Source organism: Phymastichus coffea, unplaced genomic scaffold, assembly GCF_024137745.1.
Source record: "Phymastichus coffea isolate CEN01 unplaced genomic scaffold, Cenicafe_Pcof_1.1 PCOF00231, whole genome shotgun sequence".
Taxonomy (NCBI): domain Eukaryota; kingdom Metazoa; phylum Arthropoda; class Insecta; order Hymenoptera; family Eulophidae; genus Phymastichus; species Phymastichus coffea.
The window spans coordinates 630-22,804 of record NW_026707042.1 but is presented as its reverse complement, the minus strand read 5'-3'; the positions used below and the strand labels follow the sequence as shown (position 1 = coordinate 22,804).

Here is a 22,175-nt window from a genome sequence, read left to right as displayed (position 1 = left end):
TTTATGAAATCAAATTATTATAACAACTCATAGGATATTAAGTATTTCTGTGCTGATATCAAGTATAACAATAATTGTAAATATATTAATGTGACATGAATTTAACAAAAAATAGCTAGAAAGAATAAATTAATTTAATTGAAAGTCAATAATACTAGCTAATTAATATATACGCCTTTAATTCTATAACACAAGTAAATGTAATGTATATATACAAATTTTAGTCCCATTACCATTATTGCATCGTTTTGAATTCAAATAATTTTTAAATATAAACATCAAATTAAAAGTATAATAATTATTCTATCATTGAAATAAAACTAGTTTGTTTCAAAGCGAAATAAAACCACAGTCTTTTAAAGTCAATAATAATCAGGTACAGGTGCACAAGCAATTTTAACAAAGTCTTCATATTTCACTTGCCCATTAAGAGAAACATTGGCTTCTCTGAATATCTGTTCAACTGAAGTATAAAAATTTTATTATGTAAACAAATTTGTAACATTGTTCTTTAATTAAATTTTATGAAAATAACTTACCTTCTTTGTTGCTCAATTGTTCTCCCCATCTCAGTAGCATGTGTGCTAGGTGTCGAGCAGGAACTGTTCCTGTTTTAGTAGTATCTGCAGCTTGAAAGGCTTCTATAACTTCTTTAGGTAAATCTTCAGCTCTGGTCTGGAGATGCATCGCTTCTAAAAAATCAGCGAAGGACATTTTACCACCTGTAACATTTGAAAAACTAGTTGATTATATATTTCATATATTAATTTTGTACATTATATCTAGATTCTAGAAATAAATTTCATACATTTGGAAATAAATTTCATACATTTGGAATTAAATTTCAAACAAAATTTTAACGACATAAATAAAAATTGTTTTAATGTACCTTTATCTTTCAAATATTTATTCAATTCAGCTATTGTAGGACTAAGACCTAGTGAACGCATAATAATAGTCAGTTCATCTAGAGTACGAATTTGTCCACTACGAGCATACAAGTAGAAACATTCTCTGAATTCTAAAACAAACAAATAAAACAACTATTGCAACCACTTGAAGTTATATGCTCTGACGCACATCCAGGTTATATGGAAAACATTTAACACAGAGTAAACTTGTTAGTTTGGACTTATTTACTTACCATCGATATCTTCTTCACGAAAATAACGTGCCTGTGAAAAATTATTAATGTTTAAATGTATTGTATAACAAGGTGGAGAAGTTGAAATACTGTCTTAGATAAATAGTTGTTTATTCTTTTCAAAGTAAACATTTCATACCATTTTGATTTTGTTTTTAACTAGCTTTCCGTAAAACGATTTAAAGTATATATACAATATTTACTGAATATTAAGTAGAATTGGAGTAAAAACTGACACTTGTTGCATGCGTTAATTGTGACGTTGCACCATTCACCTCATTCTTATCTGATTCTTATACGAGTGAGTTTGAAAATACTACGTTGGTAACAATTAATCATTCCTTATTTTTGCGTTGGTTGTACTTATTGCAATATTAAAATTCAAATTATTATTAATATCCGTATACCTATCACTGAATGATCTGTCTCTGCTAAAAATTGTATTAAATGAAAGAGAAATTCAATTTTACCAGTTGCAGAAATTATTGACGATTAACGAGTTAGAAAATAAAATCATCTATCGTTGTGACGATACCGTTAGTGGCACACCCAATATAGTTCAGAATGTTTTCACGGGATTGCAGCACCTGACGAGACTCGCGCCAAAATAACAACAGTCGCTTAGAAGTTGGGTTTCCCGCCAGGCTGTTGTCGTCATCACAGTTTTATTGTTAAAAAAGTGCCTGACTTTACGAAGATTTACAACTACGATTGTGTTTTATCACTGCGGTAGGTATCTAACAAATTCAAGTTGTTTGTTGGTCGTTGCTCTATGACACTTTTCATTCATGACGACGATTAATGCAGCGGATTAAAGTGCTTAAATAACAGTGTCGTTTTGTAAACAAACGTTCGTGAATGATGTGCGTGATGAGATAATTTTTGGAAGAGTTTTATTTGTAATGTGAGTTTAGATTACATTTCATTTTGTTGTTGTCAGGTTTAATTAAGACATTTCAGGCAATAACATGTTTATGAGAACAATTTTCGTAACAACTATTGCGTAATGAATATTTTATAAATTATTATTATATCTATGAACAGTAAATATAATGATTTATAATAATTACTAATTAAGAAATATATATTTAGGTCAATAATAGGTTAATTGATACTTTGGAACGGTGAGTGGCGTTAATGATAAATGAAATTTTGTTATATCTTGTTTCTAAGTGTCAATTTATTGCTAATAAATGTTTGCAACCTATTATTAAAATAATATCTTTGACTGCTATCTAACAGTTATTGTTTATATTCAGAGGATGGCTACTCCTAGAAGAGAGACCTTGCGCAGACCAGATGTTCCTCGTCGAAGGTCAGCTCGACAAGCTTTGGCTGTGATTCCAGCATCTGCTAGCTCAAATATTTCACCAGGTAAAAATTATTTGTTCTACAAATTTTATTTTACAAATGCTAAAATGATTAATGCACTATGCATTGAGTAGCAACTGATACTGCAGCAAGAAGGTACAGTGTAGACTCAAACAACTCTGCCCCAAGTCCAGACGAAATGGTTATACAGAGACGTGGAAGGAGAAAGTCTATAGTTTGGTCACCTGACATTGAAACTGTCAAACGAGAAAGTATTTTTAGGTGAAATATATTATAAGAATAGAATTCTATAAGGACTGGTTGGTTTTTGTATGTTTCATTTTTGTTTGTTTGAAATTACAGAGACAGAACACCAGGAAAAAGTCCATCAAAATCTTTGTCTCACATCACATTAAGAAGTACTCCAAGAAAGAGACTTCAGCTAGATGATAGTGATATTGAAATGGTTTCACCAGAAGAACGTGACAAAAATTCAATGGTGAATCGATTCACTGGAAGTTTGTCAAGTGGTTTAAGAGGTCTAAGTCATGAACAGTTAGTCAAGATAATAATGGATTTAGTCTCTATGCAAGAGGATCACATGATGGCTCCAAACGATCAGTTACGTGATATCATTTTGAGAAAAATGCCTGTTGCTGATATTCAACCATTGAAAGAAAGATTGGCTCAGCTCAGGCAGAATGTCTATGCTAGTTTAGTTCCTTCCACTAAAGGTGAATCGGATTATAGTCGAGCTTACGTGCATTTAGAAAATTTTCAGGTAAAGTATAATACTTTTTATAAATTTTAATGTTTAAAACGCATTGGAGAAATTTTATTGATTTGATAATCATGTTATTTTCATAGAAAACTTTGCGAGAGCAAGGACAAACTTTGGTAGACTCTCAACACTGGACAGCAGTAGTTCAGTACGTTTTTTCTGCTTGGGTAATTACAAAGGATCTTCCTGAATGGAAAAACCAAGGAACACATAGTACAACTCAAAAATGTTACAAATATCTAACAGAATTCTGTTTACAAGGATTAAAGAATGGGACGTTTGCTCCAAGCACACTGAATATTTACAAAGAAAAGTATTTATTACAAAATTTATCAATGATTACATCACATTTACAAATAAGTTTAAGAGTTTTTATATGAATTTCATTTCTGATTTTAGACTTCAAACGTTGTTGGAAGATTTCAGCGATGTTAACGTTTGTTTACAGTTGATCAACAATGGTAAAGCGTGACATGACACTCAGTATATAATTTTATATATTATTTTCTTTTAGATCAAATTTTACACTTAATGACGTTGACTAGATTTAAAAATTGGGTACAATGAGTTGACAGCGTCTGCGAGGATGATCACTATAAAATTTAATTACTAGTCTTAATTGTTCTGTTGTTTCAATAGAATATTGACAATTACATTGTATATGTATATATATACTTTCAAAAAGTAGGAAGTTTTGTGATGAGGCAATTGTGCATGTTTGTAATGTTATTTAATTTATGAATTATTTTTTACAAGATTGATAACGTACCCAGTGTTAGTCTTCCCTCATTGTATAGCTAACAAGATTGTAAAGTAGATGGAAGATATAATTTTTATATTATATTTATACAAAGCTTTCTGGAGCGAGATGGATAATAAAAAAAAGACAATCATTTTTCAGGTGTACTTTTATTATAAACAATTTATTATTTTTCTCATGTAATATCGGGCAATAATCTTAAATTTAAAATTTATTATTACTTTTAAAGGCACATGTTTCATTAACAATAGGTGTTGTGTTACAATTCATCGTCGTACAGATCGTCAAAATACATCCGTCTGTGCTTTCAAAATTCTGAAACTACATTATGATACTGTAGGCTTACGTAAAACTCTTATAACTTATGCACAGAATCCAAACAAAAAGAAAAAATATATATATATACTGAATTTAATCTCTTCAAGTTTCTAGAATACTTATGTTTTTTTCAATTTATGACGACGAAATTAACTAAAAGTCCTTTTCATTGGCAAGTTTACATTTATACAGTCGCAAATAATTTTCCGAATCCGAATAACCAGTCGGATCACAAAAATATTACGAAGTAAACTCAAATTGGCGTTAATGCAAATTTGACTTCATCTAAACTCGAACATTTAGGTGAAACAAACGAACAAAAAAAAAAAGTTAAGTACATACATACAATACCTTACTCCACATTATCTTTGGAGTATGAGCAATTTAATATAGTATGAAAATTACTTAAATATCTTTCAGTGTTTCAACCGTGCAGTGAAATCCCACAAAACTTATATATTAGAATACATCTAATTATATTTTACAAACATTAAAAGAAAAATCAGTGCTCAATTGCAATAAACATTATTGCATATCAATACTCATGAATTCAATCAATTTCTCGGGCATTTACAATATACATAGCTTTCTGCTAAAATATAGTTTTTTCTCGTTTTAGATATGTTTTTGTATGATACATTACTTATACATTAATACAGACTTCAACACAAAATATCCTCAAATATTTTGTATTGTCACGTTACATTTGTTTATTTTTGATATTACGCCACGACGAATTTCACTGCGCGGTAATGCTACGGAAAATACAGCAAGTATTGTCTAAAATTGCGACGATGCGAGTGGTGCTCTCGTACAATAACAAGCGATACATAAATATTTACAAAAAAACGCGACGAGTAAGTGAAAAAAAGAGAATCTCTACAAATATTTCTAATAAATAATACGTTAATTTCGATCGACTTTTTTTCTCAAATAAACCGAGCAGAGCATCGTAAAACATTGCTTCGCTACAAGAGAACGATTTCTATAGGACTTTGAAAATTCTTAAGAAGATTGATCGATTAAGAACAATATCCGTGCGTGATACACAGATTATGATATACATATAAAGATAAAGTTGCGAATTGAATACTGCGGTAATACATGATTAATCGACGCGGAACACTTCTAATTGTAAAGTTCTCTTTCAGTCTGCTTTTGCTGGTTGCACTCTTGGATATAGCTATAACAGAGAATAAAAGTTGTGACCGTACACAATCATTATATATCAGACAATATTTTTTCATTTAATTTCAGATTACAACTTACGCCTAATAAGTTTCGGGGAACGTAGCCCTCTCGATTGCCAAGCTTACTCCACCACCATTCCCTCTCATTATCATCACCTTTTCGCAATATCACCATGGAATCACCATTTTTTAATGAAAGTTCGTCACTATGTTGCGCATCGTAATCGAACACAGCGTACACCTGTCCATTGTTCATTATGCCAAGTTTCTCTTGAACGCCTGTAAATTGAATTATCAAAGGATTTAGGAATAAGTTCATCAAACTCATATTATAAATATAAATTGAAGCTACTGACTATACAGGTACTCAGAACATCCATCGAAACCTTCCTCATCTTCCTCACATTTCTCCGCAGCAGTCTCGTGATCGGATAGCGTCGTGGCAAAGATACAGGCGCCGTGCTCCACTAAAAATCTTACCATTGCTAGGTTGTTACAACTGGCAGCGCAGTGCAAGGGAGTCCTGAAGAAAACATTTATTGAAAATTTCTATTGAAAAATGGTATATATTGTCAAAAGCAAAATAAAACAAACCATCCATCGCTGTCCTGAGCGTTAACGTCACAGCCAAACTCAACGAGGAACTTGACGATTTCGAGGTGACCCGCGCAAATGGCATTGTGTAACGCGGTGATACCCTCGTCGTTAGCAGAGCTTGGATTAGCTACCTCCTTAGCTGTTTTCTTGACGAGTTCGAGTTCACCCTCGAGACTCGCGTCGAGGAGTAAAGCGAGCGGGTCGAAGCTGACCCGCCTCGATAAATTGGCCTTGCCCGTCGTGGACTTGAGGTTACCCTTTTTACGCCTTAGCACGTCCGCTGCCGTTGCTTGCTTATTCACCGTTACCACCACGTTACTACTCTCGATCTCGATTGTCTCTGACCTGAAAATGCAATTCATTAAAAATTATTTTCGTTGATTGTCGCCTAGCGGCTGCTACTGCTTGCGAAACCATTGGCTGATTGAATGATTGTCTCTTGAAAATTTAAACGTCATACTTTAACAAGGATGGCACTTACTTTAGCTTATGATTGTCTTCGATATTAAGTACATTAAGTGCGTCGATAATATCCGAATCCTCTAACTTTTCGTTGCAAATTTCCTCGTGACTGACTGGACTAACGATATGCCTCTTGATTGGATTGCAATCGGTAACATCTACTTGTTGCTGTTGTTGCGATTGTTGCTCCGTTTGCATAAGATCCGCGGGAATCTCGGTCTCGGGGAACAGGAAGGCAGGGGGCATTTCAATTCGTCGATTGATAGATACGTGCACGTTCGACTTGTTATAACGAAGCTTTGGTTGCTCTGATAACGGAGACTTTTTCAAACCCAGTGGCCGAGCTTTGATCACCTGATGCAATTGTTGTTGTTGATTCGCCAATTGGGAATCTGTCGGCGATTCCGGTGGCTCCGAGGTAGGAATCGGTGGGAGTGCGTCTTCCTCCTTTTCCGGTCTGGAAAACCAAATTTTACATGGCTTTCAACGTGTTGTTTTTTGATAAATTACATTATCTTTATTTAGATAAATGTGAGCGGTCAGCATAACATTTTAGTGTGTATTTACTAATCTTACGTTCACTTTTAAATCGCTATGATCACATCGAGCCACCAATTGCAACACTCGCCGCCTGATAAAAAGCAAAGCTCATGGGACAAGATGACACGGCGATGATCATGATGAGTTTGGCGCTTGGGCTTAGAAGAACAAGAAGAGGAAAAGTCGCAGCACTATGAAGAAATTAAGCGAGCAAATAAGCACGGCCGCGAGAAGTCGTGCGCCGCGAAAATAGTTGCGTATCCCAATCATGATTCGTACATCCGTAAAACGAATAAATACTACACTCGCGCGAGCGACGAGATGTGCAGCGAACGCGACACGGAGAGCAATGCACTTTCTTGCTTTTGGCCTCTCTGCTGCAGTAGCAGTAGCGGCAGCTTCACCCGCGTTCTATTTCGGTGTCTATTATTCGACGTGTGTGCTCACACCGAGCAGCTCACCGCTCTACTCACTCACTCTCGCCTCGGACGGCCAAATCGATCGTGGACTCATTAGCATTTATAATTAAACTCACTGCGCTCTTCGCGAGGCGTACAACGATGGATCTCCGTTCAATTGCACGACAATCTATTGTCAACGGATTTGATTTTCAAGGGCAGTTTTACTCGGTGTAGCTGAATCTATTTTACACTTCAAAGAAAAGTTTATATTTTTTTTCCGTAAGAAATTCCAGTTTTTTGTTATGAAACAACAATTGTTTTTTTTTATGATAAAATTTTTATGTTAATTTTTTAGGGCTCGACACAATTACTTGTCAGTAATGCTTACTAATGAATCACGGAAACTTCATAAGAAAATAGTAGTTTTGAGGCACTTGGTTCTTACCAGCATTCATATCGTTTAAAACTTTCCGTGATTTCGTGTCATTTTAGAATAGCAGTTTAAAAGAGCTTTTAGTCGTAACTACAAATCTTCTTATGTAACAGAGCAAATTTTCTTGAAGAAAGTTAAATAAAGCATAATAATAAAGTATTCATGTTTACAAATCAAATTTTTTCGTGAGCGAGAATTAATAAATTAAAATCATACCTGGAAGGTAAATTAACATTGATCTTTGTGTCAGGTGAGTCACAGTTAGCGTCAACCTTCTCGTGTGGAGTGAGTCTTGGTGGTGGATTGGGTTTACTTGGTTTGGGTGGAAGTGCAGGCTTGGGTCCTTTGTCCGGTTCAGGCTTGGACTCTTGCTTGCGCTCATACTCGAATGGCTTTTCCGGCAACTTGCTCGGTGGCTCGAACTTGCTCGTATGATCGTGCTTCTGCTCAAACCTATATGTAAGTAATAATAGTTTGGTATAGTTTTTGCTTGCAAGAGAGTTGGAGGAGGTTCATCCTCCTCCTTAAATTCATGCAAGTTTTACCTGGAAGCAAGGTGATCGAACTTGCTTTGTTCGTGCTTTAAAGGCTGCGTACTGTGCTCTTGCTTCGTCGACGTTTGCTGCTGTTGTTCGTGTTTGTTCACTGACGATTGCTCGTACAGCTTACTGTGTGGCTCGTACTTGCTTATGAGATTCTGGTCGAAACGCTGCTGTTGTTGTTGTTCCAATGCTGCAAAGACAAAGCGCGAACGTCAATCACTCTTTTTTACAGTAAAAACGTCTTGGCAATTATTTGGGATTCTAGCGAGGACTTTGATCTTCATGGAAATACTCATATGCTGAATTCAAATAGTATTCGTGCCTCGCAGTGTAGCTACTAACCAGCAATTTTCTCGGGAATCTTGAGCCTCTCGTCGAGGTTTGGTTGAGCCGTCTGGCCGTAACCGTAGCCGGAGAATATCGAGCCACTGCTTTGCGGCAAATTCGGTGAGTTCTGCGACTGATACGCTGCCACTGTCGTGGCCACGTGCTGCGTATTACTCTGTTGTTGTTGCTGCGACACAACTACTGGGTAATTGTGTCGAGTGCTAAAGTTCGATTCCTGTTGCTGCTGCTGTTGGCCGTTTTGCATTGCTGATCCCATTACTGAACTTGCATCTGTGAAATCAATAGTAATTTTTTAGTTTATTAAATGTAGGTTGATTGTAACTCGTATTCATTTTAAAGTTTTGAAAGGCTATTTTACCACAACACGAAACAACAAAAGTAAAGCAAGTTTTTCTACTTTTCATAGCAAGCATTTTTTAAACTAAAAGGAGATACTATTATCAAAAGTTAATAAAGAAAGACCAACCGACGAAAAAAATGCGCGAACTTACCCCTGCCATTTTGATTTTGATTTTGAGGGTTTGTCGCGTAACTGCTTTGAGTAGCCGGATGGCCTCTGCCGATGAGGCTGAGTGTCTGCGGCATAACAGGATGGATCTTGGTCGAGGACGTTTGATAGATGGGTGACTTGACGGGAAAACTCGGCGCGACGCTTGACACTGGTTTCTGATGATTAGGCAGACTCCTCGGTGGCTGTTGCTTCTGCTGTTGTTGCTGAGATTGTTGATGCAGTCGCGTAGCTTCACCGACGAAATTATGATTGGCAGTATTGTTGTTGTTATTATTGTTAACATTGTTATTGTTATTGTTCGTTTGTTGTTGTTGTTGTTGCTGCTGCTGCTGTTGTTGTTGTTGTTGTTGCTGCTGCTGCTGCTGTTGCGTTTGATTGGAATTGAGAAGTTGTGATTGACCTAAAACGAAGCATTAAATTAATAATTATTTTGCTTGGTTTACTGTCAGAATGATAATCTAGTTGAGATTTTACTGCAGCTCTCGCGATAGATGCACCGTTACGAGACCGTTATAACGTCCACTCTGCATCATCGACGCTTGAATTTTTTTTAAAGCGATATTCTCTTATATTTATTCTATTACAGAGTCTGCGATAAATTTATCAAGTAGCCGAGTGAACACGGACGATTCGTCAAGTTTTTATACAGTCTTAGCTTTCTCGCTTATTTTGGTTTTAAAACATGATTTGTAAAACGTTCCATTCGTTATTTCCATTTTCAACGAGTCGGAATCGAGATGCGAGACATGGAGACTCGATGATGCCATTGTAAGGCCCAAAAAAGTCCAGTCCTCCCTTACCTTGTACGTGCGACTGCGCTTGACTGTGGGCAACTTGATGACTAAGCTGAACATTGGTGGTCCTTGTACCGATCTGTGACGCACTGGTGCTATGCTGAATCTTATTTTTATTAACGTCATCTTCGAGCGACGTCTGCTGTTGCTGCTGTTGCTGCTGTTGTTGCTGCTGCTGTTGTTGCTGCTGCTGCTGTTGTTGCTGCTGTTGTTGCTGTTGCTGCTGTTGCTGTAGATTCGCCTTGAAGTTCACTGCAAACTTGGTATTATACGGCAGCGTTTGATACTTGGGATCGTTTTTGTTCAAGCTGAAATCATTGTCGTTGGGTATGTGCGAGTAGGGCTCGATAGCCGCGATGTTGCCGGCAGGTCGCGGTTTGCCGCCGACCAAGTGATCTTGCTTGTTGTTCGGCGGCGGTCGCGCGGCGTTGATCTGATTGTGCTGCTGTTGCTGCACTAGCTGCTGGCTGAGTCGCTGGTTGAGAGCGCGCTTCCGCTGCAGTCGACCCTGCAGCTGAGCTATTCGCGCGTCTATGGACGACATCTCCGCTTGACGCTGCGCCAGGGCGAGACGCTGCTGAGACACCACCTGATTCTGCTGCTCGTTCATCTTGTTGCGGAACTATGGAGGGCGGAGAACGAGAGATTAATGATGTCGCATTGCCGTATTAGAGACCGAAAGGCCTAACTTCGCACGCTAATTTGGGGCTTACGTTAACGGGCTGCCTGTTGCGATTCGCACAGTTAATCGTGACAAAAGGAGGTGAATATGCGGTAAGCAGTAATAAGCAGTAATTCGATAAGTCCTACGGCACAAAGCCTCGAACGTCGCGTAAGACTGTTCGTCGAGGATTCACGTGCCATTTATCGATCCATCCAATCGATAAGTCGAGGCCAAAGTGCTCCGCCTTGTCGGGATTTTCTTTTATAGGTACGCTACGACGGCTGCCATATACAAATAAGAGCCACGCGATCGCTTTACGCGTCCATAACCGCGCGCTCGAGTCAACGATCCGGCAGTAAAAATGCACGAGTCGTCGGCGCGAGCTCGGGATCGCGACTGAACGCGACTGCAAGGGACGGGTATGGGTGTACTCACGAGCAGCTCCCTCCTCAGCTTCTCGAGCTCGGCGCTGGCCGGGGTGACGAGGTATCCGGGCCCGGGGTGTCTGCCCCTCAGCTCTTCGAGTTGTCGCGTCAGCTCCTCGACCTTGGCCACCGCCAGCGACAGTTCCTTCTCCTTCTCGTTGAACAGCGCTTTGATGCAGTCCAGATCCGAGGCTGCGCAGACAAGCAGACGAAGCGCGCGTGAATACGTGACGGAAATGTCGCCAAGGGCCTCTGATGATCGGCCACCGTGTTCGTGACTTCTCGACGCTGCTTCGTCACGCGCACGCCATCTCCGACTTTCGTTGGCGATTGCCGCGCTCTTTTGCTCGACAGGCGCCGGCCAAGCGGCATCTTGTCTCGGGGCTTGCAGCCCTTTCGCGGGCATTCTTCATTTCGAATAGGCTTGTCTTTAGAAGGCTACGCGTGCATTTAATATTAATACCATGCCAATTTAATTTTTGTTCGAAAAATCAATGGTCAAACGCTGCCATTCAAATTTGCAAATGGCATTGCTATTTGAGCTGAGGATGATTTCGAGCGTAAGTCCTCACAACTGGAAATATAACGACGGTAACGTGCTACAGTGCCAACCCACGAACACGCAATATGGCGTCGCGCGCGTTCCACTCGATCCCAGCAGAACTTCGCCGAGGCGTATGTGAAACGAATGTTCGCGTTCTGCCGACCGCCGCGAGCACGGCAAAGTGCTCGAATCGCCATCAGCACTCGCGCGCGCTCTGTTTTTGGGACGCGACGTCGCGGCGATTGCGATTCCACAGTTTCACGTGGCCCATCCCGAACGAGGATGCGCTGTGCCACTGTGACCCACGCCGCCGGTGCGACTACGCGCCCTCCTTTCTCTCGCCACGAGAGATCGATGAAGACGCTTTGCGAGTTCGTTGGCTTTTATTCAGACGAGCATTTTTTGTAAATCCGCTTTACCAAAATTTACCGATATTTCATCGACTACCACATATATTATTGAGACACTCGCCAAGATTGGAAAGTCTGATTTGGATTCCCGAAATCTTGTCAACGTTTCATCGTCAGTTTGAAATTCCACCCTATAGTGCTCGATTCTCGCATCGGCAGTACCTCTCAAGCAGCTCGCTCTCGTTTCGTATGTTTGGGCTGAACTTGATGCCCGCATTGAATTATGCAAAGCCACATGAATGCTTGGGTGACGCGTAAAAGCGAAAGAGGCGAAAGTGAAGCTGGCTAACGACGACGCAGCTCCTCGGGCGCAGCTAACGTAAAGCGAGGCGAAGTGTGCACGGTAATCTGCGTAAGAAGAGTGCTAGTACCGCGAGCCGGAGGGAGCGAGACAGACAGGTAATCAGTTTCGGCAGTGTTGCGCGATACTTGGAGAACTTTTGAACGCTTTTAGACACGCTTGTTTGCGCGCCAATGGCAAAGTCAATTACGGGCTTACGCGCGCGCCAATGAGAGAGAGAGAAGAGCAAGCGCGAGGTGCCGTCGAGCCGTTTACTCGAGAGAAATAGAGAGAGAGAGAGAGAGAGAGAGAGAGAGAGAGAGAGAGAGAGCCTCAGGCTGCGCGCGTAATCCTTCCTATGAGAGAGCTAATGTTTACTCGGAGACGCGATTGATTAGTCAGCGTTGCCGGCGTATTACGTATCTGTGCATTCGACTCGATGTCTAACGATCACTGTCGGCGAACCTGCTCCTGCCACGTGCTGCCGCGTCGCGCGGCGCTCAGAGGACGAGCGAGCGAGGCAGCAGCAGCTTTGGCACGTCGCCAATACTCGGCACAAGCAGTCGGACAGCCGTTGAACGCATTCCGGCGGCGAACCCCCGGTGGAACAGCGGCGCTACTCATCCCTATATCTCGTTGCAGCGAGGGACAAAGCGGCCAACGACTGCGCCCAGCGGGAGAAAAGTGCAACAAGTCCCGCTCGTACGGCGCGAGCGCACACGCGCCGCCGCCAAGTTGCGTTCCCCGAAGCGACGGCCTTCTGCACGCGCGGACCCTGCAGGCAACAAAACGCCATCAGTAACAATCATCCGAGCTAATTTTACGAATGAAAATTCGCGCGGAAAGTTTGGTGCACGGTGATGGGTTCTCGCATGACGTATTGCACCGGATTTTGCGATGGATATTTCGTTTTTCCTTTTTTTTGTCGGATGGCGATCAAATGATTTTCCGTTTTTATTTTCGGCGGATATGGCATTGGATACCACGCCCACACGCGCGTTTTTTTAGAGCGGGAACGGATCATCGCGAAAACCCCCGCGGAGCATCTGTCTTTTGTACTTCCGGCGCTCGGGGCGAGTCTTCTCCACGAAAGCGCCGAGATTTTCGAACTAGACAAGCCGACTGACTTCGTGTTTGCGCGATTCCGCTCACGTGTTCGTCGCTTCGTAATTGACAGATGCAGAAGTCAACGTAATTTCGATAACACCCTCAACCAAAGCCTCTATATAGGTGAAAGAAAAAAAAACCAACGTTATTTCGCGCGAATGAGCAGTCGCGTAAAGTATCGCCCACGACCGCGGCGAGCAATAAAAAAAAAAAAATAAAAAAAAATGTATTTTCACCGACCTCATAAAAGCCCCATATTCACGTCAAGATGTTACACGCCATAAAGTACAGTCGCGGGCATCGATGAGGAAGTATCGGCAGATGATCGGCAGCAGGCGGTGGCACTCATTTCCGATGGAAATGCAACTGCCGGCGCATTTAAATCTCAATTTATTCGAGGCTGTGCACGTCGTTCCGAGAAAATATTTTTTGCTCGCTGTCTCTCTCCCCCTCCCTATATGTATGTATATATGTATGTATGTATGTATGTATGTATGTATGTATATATAGGTGCGCGGCAAATGCTCTGTTATTGCATTCCCTACTCTGGGCCCCGGCCAGAGAGAAAGAGAGAAAATGGAGGAAGGAAAAGTCAAGGATATCGGGAAAATCAATCGCCCCAAATATCGACTTTTCATTTCCATTCGACAATGCTATCTTCTTTTTTTGTCTCTCGCGTGCTCGTTAGTACAAAAATTTTTTAATTGGCGAGCGCGCAAAATCTTTCTTCTTTTTTTGTGTGCCATTATTATTATATCAAGCTCGTTGCGCTTCACGCCCGACATCTCTTCGCTTTTGAATGGAAATTTCACGCAGCGCGACGTACGCCAGAGTTTGTCTGCTCAAAGAATTTATCTCGCATAATGAGCATTTTACGTTGGTAAAAAAAGAAAAAAACAAAAGAAAAGGAAAAAGAAAAACTCACTTCTTCCATCGCGCTGGATAAAAAGAAATGGTTTTCGGAGCGGCAGCTCGCGCGTGAAAGCTTTTACGCGTTTACCGGCTTTGAGCATAAAAAGGATTCTATGTTTATTATTGCCGCGGACGACTGGCAGCCTAATTGTCGTGGTGCGGACGAGTCGAAAGAGCTCCGACTCGGCGCTCGAGCGGCCCATCCGGGACTTCCGTCTATTCGCAAGATTCAGCTCGGAACGCCGTGAACTTTGAAAGCGCAGCGGCCGCTGGCTCTGCTATCCTTTCTGATAATTCCGGGCAGGGGTTTTTTTCCGCGGTACTCAATTGGGATAAAGTGGATAAGACGCGGAATGCATTAGCTTTAACGATACGCCGAGCGTAACCCGTAGATTTCCTCTCTCTCGCTCCGGTTCTTTCGCTGCGTTTTGATGCTCAAGATATTCTCCTGTTGCTGCACTTTATGCTCCGACGGCCGCGCGTCTGGTTTACATTTTCGCTCTGGCCAGCGGGTAATCGACAATGAAAATGGAGTTATGACCCGAGCTTCTACATCTCTTCTGCTAGGATGGCTTGCTCTCGTAGATTGAGCTGTTGCTGTTTTTCTTTTCCTTTCGTCGGCTCGTCGGCATGGCCTTTTTACTGGCCTCGAGTGAATCAGTATTATTGCGGGTATTATTGCGATCAGTCCAAGTGTCTGAGTGCAAGTAAGAGAAAAAGACGCGTTACAACTTACGTTACAATCGCTCACGTTCATCGCTATCCTCAATCTGCATTAGTTCTTGTGCTGAAAAGCTCGCAATTATATTTCTACCTGGTAACAATTTGGCCGCGGTTGTTCGCGATAAGCCAGTCCACGGATGTCGAGCAATCGATGAGTCGGCCAATAACGAGCAATGGTAAAACTATGAGCGAAGCTTTGGTAAGCCATTGGTAATTCAGACGAGGCAATTTACGACAATGGTGCTTATCATTCAAGTCCAGCGGAATTTTCATCGCACTTGTCGTGCTCCGCATAAGAGAAGTGGCCTTTACACTCGAGTTTCGAAAGGACGAACAAACAGGTTGCGTTGCGAACTGCAAGGCCTGCGAATCAGAGCTTGGAGGTGAGCACTGGAGCTTTGCCAAGAAAGCCAAGGATCGAAGCTTCCACTTGCCGAAGACTCGAGCGTTTTGCCGATATTTGTTGCGAAGTTGTTGCGCTCTCATGGATTATCGAGCGTTTCCAATGAAAACCTCACGAGGTTCAAGTAAAATATTAATGTTCGGCATAAAGTAGCTTTGACGAATCGGCTACCCGATATTGATTGATTTGCGATTGGCTTACTTTCAAGCGAGTCATTTCAATTATTTAGTTACTGCATCCATACCACGATACCTAGTGATAATAGTTTTACGATAGAATATTCCTATTTTACGGACGAGACTATTAAAATTATAGGTCGAATAAAATTTGAATGAATCTAATAAATACAATGTCTGAAATAGTTTCGAATAGTGTTTGCATATTGGCCGATAGAAAGAAGAATTTTATTATTCTTCTTCACAACGAGCGTCTAATGTGACGAAAACTAAGATTCGAGCGTAAAATCACACTTTTAAGCAATATCCTACGGTTATTTGTACACAGTATGCAGTGGTTTCAATCGTTGGCGCGACTCGCCCGACAGTGCTCTGTCGACGAAAGCAAGAAACGCACGCGCCTCGGCGAAGCACTCGGCTCGACATTCTGCTCGACATTCTGCTCTCCTTCCACAATGTTTAAGAATGATCCACGCGCGCCACTTGGCGGCAAATGAACTCGGCGCGTCGCGCGCGCTCAAAAGGGCAGCGTTCAGGCGAGAGCGACATCGCGTCGCTGCAATTAGTTGCCGTTTCGCGAGCGGCAAGAAACGAGAGCCTGACATAGGGTCATCGCAAGCTGGAGAGGAGAGCGCAGCTCGGCGTTGCGTCGCGTCACTCTACCGATGCGGCGCACTCGTTAAATGTCAGCCCTTGTCGCGCGCGCGTCTAATTAGTCGCGAGCCGGCCGGCGCTAGGTGACGCCATCTCTCGCGCTTTCGCGCCTCTAACTGATAGATCGCGCGTTCGCGTTCGCAGTTGCCGCGTCCCCTTCGAAAGTCGAAAGTGCGCTTTCTCGATCGACGAACGTACGCGCTGCTCCGCGCGCAAGCCTGCGTGTCCCCGTCGCCTTCGGTCGCACGGATCCCAATTTGGACGTATTGCGTCTCCTCGACGACGTATCATCGTTAGATCGAAATTCGTGGATTTGTAATTGGCGAAGCTTTAACGGCAGCTCTCTGTCCGTTGCACGATGAACAAGGTGGTACATAACTTGCAGGGCGACCGATGAACGTTGGTCCGCCGGTGCAACTTTAATAATAGCAAGCGGCCAACTGCGGCGAATCGTCACGCACTTGAAAGCCTCGCGAGATATTTTATTCGCGCGCGTGCGACAGCGTGAAATAAAAATGCCGAGGCGCGCACTGCACTCGCACTCGACAAAGCGGCACAATACACACGCGCGCGCGCTCCATTATGAAACGCATTTTATTTTCACGCCCCGCGCAGACGAGGTCGTCGGCGAATATGCACACAAGCCCCCCGCGTCCTCACCCCTTCCGCTCGGGAAAATCGGGCGCGCGACACGAACTCGTCGCCGGAGTAAGCCGGCTTAATAGAGAGAATCGTTATTTACACGGCCAGTTCGAGCGAGTTCATCGGACGTTCACCCGCGAGCTGGCATTTCCTTTCGGCAATTAGGCAGATGCTAACGATGCTTCGAGAAGCTCTTTCGCGTGGACGACAGTGTGCTTTTTCTCGCGCTTTGCTCCATTTTTCACGAGGAATGCATCGCGAGATGAGCAGTCGACGCGGCGCTCCGGGATTCGATTAGAATTTTCATGAGGGCCGCATCACCGAAGGCGCACGCGCATTTATGTGGTAATGCAACTTTGAAAGGTTCGCTGTTTGTTTTGCGAGACTTGATGATTTATTTATCGCGCACGCCGCTTCGGCTTTGGCGCTCGGCACCGTCGCGATCGCGGATTTATATTTGTGCAAATTTTAAGTGGCACGAGCTCTCCTCGAGCAAACGTCGCAGCGTCGATATTAAAAGTTCGGCTGCGAGGAAAACGCCGAGGGAAGTCGAAGAAAGAAAAAAGAGAAAAAAAATCGATAACAACGGCGTAGCGAAGAATCCGTGAGTTACGGAAAAGACGTAGCAGCGAGTCGATAAATCGAGGAGTCCGCGCGCAGCCTTTGTCTCCCGCAGTTGAGGAAGGATATCTTGTGATTGGTGAAATTCATGCGAGTTACGGATAATAAGTGATAAGGAGACGAGAGAATACACGAGTAGCTGGATCGAGCCGAGGCATTTTTGCGAGGATCAGGCATACGCAGCTGTTTAAACAATGCGCGCCGAGCGCGCGAGAAGAGCTATTGTCTGCAGCGAGGCTTTTGTCTGGCCGACTCGCGCCTTCTCTAGAGATGGGCTTATTATAGGCGATTTCTCGATATGACTGCCGAGAGAGGGAACAACTGGATCCCCTCTTTATTCCTATGCTTTCTTTGGCCCTTTCGAGATGATGATCGACGCGGTCGAATGCTCGACTTAAGGCGAACGATGAATGAACGAGGAAAATGTGCGCAACGAATGTTGCTTGCGCTTTTTCCATTTTACAACGTAAGTTTATCAAAACCAGTGTGCGCACGCTAATGACCATGGCTAATGAGGACTTTGTCACTTTTCCGTACTTTCATATTACGCGCCGTAACAATTATGTTCAGCCGTTTGCCACTTCTCACTGAGCGCCATCTTGGCAACAAGTGTCTTTGTAGACATTGCGTGGAATACTCATCAGTCGAACTCTCGGAAAACTTGGCGAGCTGCCAATGTCTCTCGCTTATTTCTCAACAAAGAGAATATGCAATGTACGTATTTATGAGCGATAAATATTTCTCTCTTGCCGCGCGTCTGCATTAAACGCGGCATTGCTCTAAGTACGCATAATAAACGATATCGAAGGAAAGGGAGAACTTCCGTAACAGTGCGTTGGCGAGCAATTTTTCCAGCGTATTCGCTCACGAGAACACTTTTCATACGAGTGGTGTGAGAAACTCGTATAAGCTGCTTTGACTAGTCGTGTCAAATAACGACACGAGCTGTTTGTGTCTTCGATGTACGACCTACCGATGCGCGGCGCCACAACTTTTTAAATTACCATTCTCGAGGAAGTTGAGATTTGTTTTTTTCTTTTAAATGATTTTTCAATGCTTACTCGAACGTTTTCGCCTTGGTTTCGAATCGTAGAAAGAAACGACAAGTCGTTGATACCTACTTTTGAAGAAAAATCAACTAACTTCCCAGCAGCTTCGAAGCAACAAATGATGATTCATCGCAAGAGTATCTTGGGCAACTAACTCTTCGTTCAAAGTTTTCAATTAAAAACTCGAGCGCTGAAAAACAGCAGTCCGCAAAGACTGCTCCCCCCCCCCCCCCCCACCGCCCCTCTTTACCGATCGAAACAAAACAAAAAGCAGTTCTATCAAAGTCGGTCGAGGACCAACAATACGCCGATTGGAAAACTTACAGGACTCTCGTGTGTTATGTGTATGCTGAGCCGCACTTTCAAGACACGTTCATTTCCGTGAGAGTTTAATGGATTTTTTTATTTTGCTTCTCCTTTCTTCGACAAATTGCCCAACGAGGACGACACAGAAAACTCAAAAGCCGAGCCAGTCGATTCGCGGAAACATAGTACAGCGGAGGAAAAGGTTAAACGAACTGAAATAGCGGCGTTTGGCCGAATTTACTCGCCCGGAAAATTCATTTTGCTTTTACCGCTAGTGTACTCTTTCGACGCTGCACATTGTTTACCAGTGCTTTATATCTCCGTACTTTTTTTTGCTGCACGAACGGGAATTAAAAAAAAAGCTTTGGTAACGAATTGCATGCAACGAGTGTATACCATGAAAATCATTTGTAACGATTGTTTGGAAGGTTTTGGCGTCGTTATGACATGTTTTGCACGATTTTTTACTGGTCAGGGACGAACTTTTTTACTTTTATTTTCATTGTAGTTCCGTTGACGTAGTTTTGAATTTACGGATAACAACGACAACTTTCTTTATGTTTTGCATGGAAAATTCTCGCTAAACGAAACATTATTGGAAACAATCGATTAAAAAAACCTCATCGAGCAGGAGAAGCTCGTTAATAAGACGAGTCGGTCAAGTTCGCACGTCTCATTTCCTGTGCAGAGATTCGCAAGGTGCACGTACACATCGATCGATTGTTCGCAGTGGGTGGACGACGAGGGAGATGACAATCCAGGAAATTAAGCGAGAGTGCACGTGTGCTCTGGGCAATAAGCCTGATGAGGCGCCAGCTTGGAGCCGTCGGAGAAATCTAGAACAGGGGCCTTCATTGCAGCCCCTTTTGTTTCGCGATTGGTTTTACGCGACTGTTTCTTCAAAAGTGGGTAATTGCAAAAGTTGTGCCATCGCTCTCGCGAGATTAGCTTGCGAAGCTTCGTCATCGAGCACCGACGCAATTTTTCATTTGTCGAGAACGCGAGGGCGAGACAGAGAGAGGGAGTGGGGTGAAAGAGTGGGGCACGACAACCCCCGTTAACGAACGGATATTAAAAACGTCGAGTTCTTTTCAAGGCGCAATTAACGCGTACACTTGGTCGATGAGCGCGCGGCGTTCGGCGTAATCGTTGGATAATCCTCTAATAAGATTCAATGCTCCTGTCCCTCGACCAACGACGTGCGCGACACATTCATCCACTCATCCAATTAACCTAATATCCCCCAGACGGCGTCATAAAAGCTGGCGCACGTGCCCCGGCTGCCGGCGCATGAATATTCACGGGCGTTTCGGCTCCTCTTTTCTCGGCGTGAATTTATCACGGTGGTACTCTTCCGTCGACCGCGACGCGTGCAACGTGGAAAGAAACGGAAAGCGCGCGAACGGCATAAGCAGGATTGATTAAAAGCACGCGAGCACATCGAATTGCGTCGAAGAAGTGTACTCGTTCCGCGGGGGACTTTATCAAACAGATGAAAGCGCGCCGTTCGTCGCGGGACAAAACGAGATTACCGAGCGTAAGTGCGAAAGCGATAATTCATGCACGAGTGCCTTCGCAGCGACGATTTGTCGACGCTTTCGTTGCCATATCGTGGATATTCTACTAGACCGACCGAAGCACCCCCCTTGGACTACGCATCGCGATCGCTGAATATAATAAACGCAAGAAGATGATCAGTCGATGAGACATAAAACTTAGTTTGGAACCTAGCGGCGAGCTATTTCCTTCATCGAGCACATCGTTCGAGAGCAAGTAGATCGCTCTCGCGATCAGTTTTACTATTCGATCTCGTCGATTATTCGATTCCTCCGACGATCATCAGTGGCACGTCGATATAACAACTTGGACGATCCTTTCATACTCACTGAGGGTGGCATTGTTCGCTCGCGAAGCGTCAGTCTGTGACCTTAATAATCTCAGCCGATTCAACTTGCTCTGCTGCTGGTCCAAGCGGTGCCGTAACCTCGCTAGTCTGTCCTGCTGCACCGGCTCCTGTAAGCATTGGTTTATTAATTAACATGCATTTTTTTTTCCCCGGCGATGTTTGCGTATATGCAGCCGGAGGACCGACGGATTCTGTTCCGTGCTTCCTTCAAGCAACAACGGGATTTATTCTTTTCTTTGCTCACGGTATCGAGCGAATTGGGCGACACTCATAAATATCGGTGCGTTTTTTCCTGGGTTGGGGGGGGGGGGGGAGTTGCTGAATCGCGCAAACATCAAGTTACATTCGCGGGAAATTGGCCATTTTTTTCTAACGATTGTTTGTAGTTTTGCGGTTTTTGCCACTGTTGGTAAACTGTTTGCCTATCGTTTTATATTTCGACAAACGTGAGATTCGATATCGCCGAAATCCGTTTCACTACAAAAAAATGTGAATTAAAATGTACAAGCAATCATAACTTTTTCAACAATCAGCTAATTACCTTTTGAAGAAAAATCAGCTAATTGCAAAAATCGCCTGAGTCTACGACTGTCTAATCTTCATTTCTACCGACATACACATGCAGATGTACACAGGGCTAGGATGACCGCAGTTAACTCCTCCGAATGAATTTTCAGGGTCATCGCGTCGTTAAAAAAAAGGTGACACCTCCCCTCAACTCTCCCGAGGGCAATTGTACATATTCGGCAAAAAAAAAAGAAAAAAAAAGGCAAATACACAGTGAAAAAGAGAAAAGGGGCGAACTACCAAATTTTCGTGCAACGTCAACTGCGCGACTCAGAGAAATATGAGAAATCTCAAGGAGGCAGGCGGAGAATCTCGCGTGTGTATTTGTGAAGATTTACTACATCGCGTACGTAAGCAAAAAAGCACAAGCAGAGAGATCTGCGGGCTTTTTAAAAGCCGCCGTTTCTCTGTCCGCCCCCTCCCCCCCTCTTTCTCACTCTGCCCGTGAAACTTTCACGCGCGATGTTTATTTCCAAAAGGAGAGTGGGAGAGGAAGGGGGAATTTTCATTTTGGAAGATAAATGTTTTTTGCCTGCAAGAGAGAAAGACAATTCAGATGTTTTGCGGGAAGTTGTTTGCCGCCTGGATTATGAAGGCGATTCCACTTGTTCCTCAGGGGCGCTTGTTTAATGTTTTCCGCGTCGCGCGCGATCC

At 43.0% G+C, this 22,175-nt stretch overlaps 3 protein-coding genes across 3 annotated transcripts; 1 reads left to right on the top strand and 2 right to left on the bottom strand.

Moving 5' to 3' along the window:
• Positions 1–324: 324 nt before the first annotated feature.
• Positions 325–1,518, bottom strand: LOC131674345 (calmodulin-like protein 4). Its single transcript, XM_058952962.1, has 5 exons — positions 1,284–1,518; positions 1,145–1,175; positions 890–1,021; positions 540–722; positions 325–463 (listed from the first exon to the last, which is right to left on the bottom strand). Exons 1-5 carry the CDS (start codon positions 1,284–1,286, stop codon positions 363–365), a joined length of 450 nt encoding a protein of 149 aa, XP_058808945.1. The 5' UTR covers positions 1,287–1,518; the 3' UTR covers positions 325–362.
• A 222-nt stretch (positions 1,519–1,740) lies between these two features.
• Positions 1,741–4,108, top strand: LOC131674340 (uncharacterized). Its single transcript, XM_058952958.1, has 6 exons — positions 1,741–1,873; positions 2,404–2,518; positions 2,590–2,737; positions 2,819–3,236; positions 3,323–3,549; positions 3,636–4,108. The coding sequence occupies exons 2-6, from the start codon at positions 2,407–2,409 to the stop codon at positions 3,706–3,708; spliced, it is 978 nt and encodes a 325-aa protein (XP_058808941.1). The 5' UTR covers positions 1,741–1,873; positions 2,404–2,406; the 3' UTR covers positions 3,709–4,108.
• Positions 4,109–4,155: 47 nt separating this feature from the next.
• On the bottom strand, positions 4,156–21,061 carry LOC131674339 (apoptosis-stimulating of p53 protein 1; the record flags this gene model as incomplete). The annotated part of the gene is made up of 12 exons (XM_058952957.1): positions 4,156–5,497; positions 5,584–5,783; positions 5,861–6,027; positions 6,099–6,446; positions 6,583–7,020; positions 8,154–8,390; positions 8,483–8,669; positions 8,822–9,097; positions 9,319–9,738; positions 10,139–10,754; positions 11,232–11,413; positions 20,935–21,061. Coding segments are annotated over 12 exons (3,234 nt in total), but the record flags the coding sequence as incomplete, so codon positions are not given.
• Between the last annotated feature and the right edge of the window lie 1,114 nt (positions 21,062–22,175).

Coding starts and splice junctions, on each gene's coding strand:
- LOC131674345 (XM_058952962.1), bottom strand. Junction 1,022..1,144: donor TCGTGAAGAAGATATCGATG/GTAAGTAAATAA, acceptor TGTTTGTTTTAG/AATTCAGAGAATGTTTCTAC. Junction 464..539: donor ACAATTGAGCAACAAAGAAG/GTAAGTTATTTT, acceptor TTTATACTTCAG/TTGAACAGATATTCAGAGAA.
- LOC131674340 (XM_058952958.1), top strand. CDS start 2,407: ATGGCTACTCCTAGAAGAGAGACCTTGCGCAGACCAGATGTTCCTCGT. Junction 2,738..2,818: donor AAACGAGAAAGTATTTTTAG/GTGAAATATATT, acceptor TTGAAATTACAG/AGACAGAACACCAGGAAAAA. Junction 3,237..3,322: donor TGCATTTAGAAAATTTTCAG/GTAAAGTATAAT, acceptor TTATTTTCATAG/AAAACTTTGCGAGAGCAAGG.